We start from the raw sequence: 3,982 nt of genomic DNA on the forward strand, positions 1-3,982 counted from the left end.
TTTGCTTGTAGATACTGATTTATTTACAACGTTGCAAGAAAACTAACACAATTTGAAAACAATCAGAAAATATTTACAGGCAAGGGCACTGCGCTTGTACACAAAAAAGTACAGAAGTATTTTATTCTAGTGGTTTACCTGCTCAATTGAAACACCAATTAGTAATCAATTTGAGATCAGGTACTCTGAAATATATTTACTAATTTTGAGTGGGGAGTTGGAGATTTAGTACCAATCTTTGTTCATAACTCCAAGTAATTGACTTATACGCGTTACTTCGGCGCATTAGTCACAAATCGAATTTTGTATAAAAAATATTGTTTTGAGGTTTGTTCCAAATTAGTTACTTAAAGTTAATGCTAAATAATCAATTTAAATTCAATAACTATACGCCAACAGTTGGATGCAAGCCTCAATAAGTTAGTCAAAAAGAGAGAAAAATACTTAGACTGAGTGTGGCAATGTACCATACAATGGCCGGAATGACAGATAGTAATATCGAATCATCTACACATGTTAGTTGTAACAAAGTAACACACAAAAAACAGGTAGCTGTTCAAAAAATTCACAAAATCAGATACAGTTTTTTCTTTTATAAAACCTGACTACTTAACCACCAGCCATTATCGTTATGCTCTGTTAACTCAAATTTATCATGTTACGGCAGTGATTGATTAAAATTACCTTTTTTGTTGAAGTTATTGTAGTAATATTTATACAGACATTTGCTGTATCACTCAAACACATTTAAAATTTCATTTAGAGCTCAGGGTAACATATGTACAAAATTCAGTAGTGTTTGGTAAATACACTACAACATTGCTACAAAATCCACACTAATAAAATATATATACTGTATATCATGAAAGCAACAAAGCAATTGAAACAGCTAAAAGTAATAAGCATGTTACCAAATTAGCGCTTGTCAAAGTTTTTCACAAATACTGTTTCCAAGGTACTTGAACTCATTTAGTATAGATTCAAGTATTTAATTTAAAAAGCAAACACATTTTCTTGCAAGGTAATGATACAGTTAGAAAATACATGGAGAGGATAGAACCTAAAAATAAACCCTAAAAATGTAACTTTCATATAAAGCGTACCTTAAACAACGAAGTATATATCTACTAAGATAATACACAATATTTATTGAAACGTTTCAAAGACTATTCAATATGAGGATCATATAGAAATGGCAACCCAACAAGAAATCAAATAACATAGAGTAATTTTATTATTGATCTTAACTAAATACATCAAATTTGGCACGCTAAAAAGCGTTTTAGGCATAGTATTCTTGCCCCTGTGTATACTGATAGGCAGAAGGTGATGCAGGCTTTTTTTGTTCATCCAAAGCATAACTTCCTTCATCTTTTTTCCTCATGCGATAAGCAAGCAACATAATGACACAAATGGCAAACAATAATCCAACACACCCGCCAACAACTAAGGCTGAAACAAACAATTTCAACATGTATGTTAATCGATACTTCTGATTATTGCAAGATAAACTACATATACATTGAAATAGTATCGTATTACAAATGGAAATCACATGAAATTATATAGGAAAGTGAAAATATATTTTAAACTACATATACTAAGAATGCCTAATAATACTGAACAAAACACATTGTATGTATACTCTATTGATAAACTATGACAATAATCATGAAATATACTTGACATTCATGCTAAATCACGTCAACAAAATCTTGCAACTAAGGGTTAAAAACCTGAGATTTATATAAAGATTTCATACCTGCCATGAAATGAGTACTTTGCAAAAAAGAGCCAGATACAGTAACTGTTTTTGTCTCAGCATTACTGGTGATTTGCTCATCATTGTTTTCATCATCATCCTCCTGCTGTTTAACAGTTTTATCTCCTTCGCTTACAGTCTCAACAGTAACAACCTCATCCTGTATATATGACAGGTAAGCAGTATTTAGCATATCAATTTAGGTAAACCAGAAAGATAATCTGCAAGATCAACAAATCATTAAATTTCAAAATATTTGTTAAACATTGTGTTTTACTAACTTGGGGTGAAGACGGAGTAGCACCTGACTCATCTACGATGTCCTGACCATAAAATTATTCATATTACATTATATGTCTCAAACCATCCAAAACAAATTTAAAGGATATTGTATTTAATAAAAAAGAAGCCACAGCTGCAACTATATTTTTAAGAATTTTGTGCGGCTTTTAATTAAGTGCGACCACTAATTTTTTTCTAGCCATAGTAACTCTATTTGCCAAATATCATATGCAAAGCAGTTATGGGTAGTTAATCGGGTTATTCAGCGAGTGATTTGAGTAAACTATGTTCAGTTCTTCCAATGTTTTAACACTTCAAAATCATACGTCCTGGGTGTTTAAATTCTAGATAAGATCATTAATTTGGTAGTTAATGGGCAAAGCAGTACACAGTTTGAAATAATACATTTTATGCGGCTTCTAATAAAAGGCGCCTTTCTATAAAAAAAATGCAGTAATAATGCAGCAAATAATCTCCAAATTTATATACCTTTCCACGCGTTTTCGGTAAAGTTGGTTTTCTCCCATCTTCTTGGACCTGTACATTACAAGCAAACTTTTTTCAAAAACAAATATTTTTAGCAAGTTTAAATACAAAAAACAAGCACCTTGTGAGTGCATTTGGCATATATTTACTAAAAGAAAAATCCTTTTATTTTACATACACAGTATAAAGCCATGTATAGCTTGACAATCTTAAACAATTGCACTCACATGGCATAACCAAAAGCTAACATCTTGTAAGGTTAACAGACAGACAATTGACATTTACCTCTGTGGGTTGCTCAGTCTCTTCATAGACGTCACCTCCTTGAAGCATAACCCAACAACAAAAAAGTCAAAGATGAAGTTTACAACAAATTTTATTCTTATAGTAGTGTCCATTATGAAGTACCGTAAAAAGTAAAACAAAAACTTTTAAAAGCTGCTTTAGTACCCTTACCTGAGCCAGAAATATTCATATCATTTTCTAAATCTTCATCATCATGAGGCATTAAAGGAAAGTTTTGAATAGAACCAGACCCTGGGTCTTCCTCTAAATATTGGGCATTGGCCTGCAGAAGTGTAATAACAACAACAATACTTTTAAACGCAGTGAATAAAGTAATGGAAACAAAATACAGATGCATGGTGCAGCATAACTACACATGCTAATTATATATATATAATGAAATTTTGGCTGCAACACGTAACAGAAATATCATTTATTTAAATATGTACTGCACTGAGGTGTATTAATAAACTCAAGTAACCTGAATTAGAGTGCATTTAAATGTATAAATCATAAAGAATACAAGATGCCTATGCAACTGGTTCTACATTTCAGGGGACTCATCAATAATAATGAAGTGATTAAATTATTCCATTAGCTTATACATACACATAGCTTATACTAGTCTGTTAGTGTTACCTGCAATAAATAGCATCCAAACAAAAGCACAATTACACAACGAAACATTGCTGGTAGCAATAACTTGTATACGTAAAGCTTCACTATTCTCTTCTTTCACTTAATAGCGACCAAATGATTTGCGTAAAAACAGGAAGACCCCAAGACACAAGTATATTTATGCGTTTCCAAATCGTTTCTGTTGCATAGGTGGAATAAATAATTATTAATTGTATTTATATAAATAGAACACAGAAAGTGTGGACATGTTAAATATGGACAATAAGAAATGTGCCGATAGAAAATAAGCTGTTTAATTACAGCCACTCTCGACTTAAAACATATGGAAGTATGAACTAACTTTTTTCGAAGTTCGGGTTTAATCTTTTTCTAATATTTGCAGTAGCCTATGGCTTTTGGTTGTTTCAAACCATTTGGTCAACATGCATTAATAGCCTACTTTCGTGTGATTGGGTGGTCGTAGCCGTATTTCATGAAATAGCTTTGTGCTAATTTTTTACACAAAAAAGTACAACTTATACTTGAAAA

General features: G+C 31.6%; 1 protein-coding gene across 1 annotated transcript; it reads right to left on the bottom strand.

Annotated features, from left to right (window-relative positions):
* On the bottom strand, positions 1-3,657 carry LOC143458573 (syndecan-2-like). Its single transcript, XM_076955356.1, has 7 exons — positions 3,455-3,657; positions 2,987-3,098; positions 2,816-2,853; positions 2,534-2,581; positions 2,044-2,085; positions 1,763-1,922; positions 1-1,452 (listed from the first exon to the last, which is right to left on the bottom strand). The coding sequence occupies exons 1-7, from the start codon at positions 3,500-3,502 to the stop codon at positions 1,283-1,285; spliced, it is 618 nt and encodes a 205-aa protein (XP_076811471.1). The 5' UTR covers positions 3,503-3,657; the 3' UTR covers positions 1-1,282.
* Between the last annotated feature and the right edge of the window lie 325 nt (positions 3,658-3,982).

The sequence above is a fragment of the Clavelina lepadiformis genome, chromosome 1 (genome assembly GCF_947623445.1).
Source record: "Clavelina lepadiformis chromosome 1, kaClaLepa1.1, whole genome shotgun sequence".
Taxonomy (NCBI): Eukaryota; Metazoa; Chordata; class Ascidiacea; order Aplousobranchia; family Clavelinidae; genus Clavelina; species Clavelina lepadiformis.

Coding starts and splice junctions, on each gene's coding strand:
- LOC143458573 (XM_076955356.1), bottom strand. CDS start 3,502: ATGTTTCGTTGTGTAATTGTGCTTTTGTTTGGATGCTATTTATTGCAG. Junction 3,099..3,454: donor TTGGATGCTATTTATTGCAG/GTAACACTAACA, acceptor ACACTTCTGCAG/GCCAATGCCCAATATTTAGA. Junction 2,086..2,533: donor TACCGAAAACGCGTGGAAAG/GTATATAAATTT, acceptor TTTTATGGTCAG/GACATCGTAGATGAGTCAGG.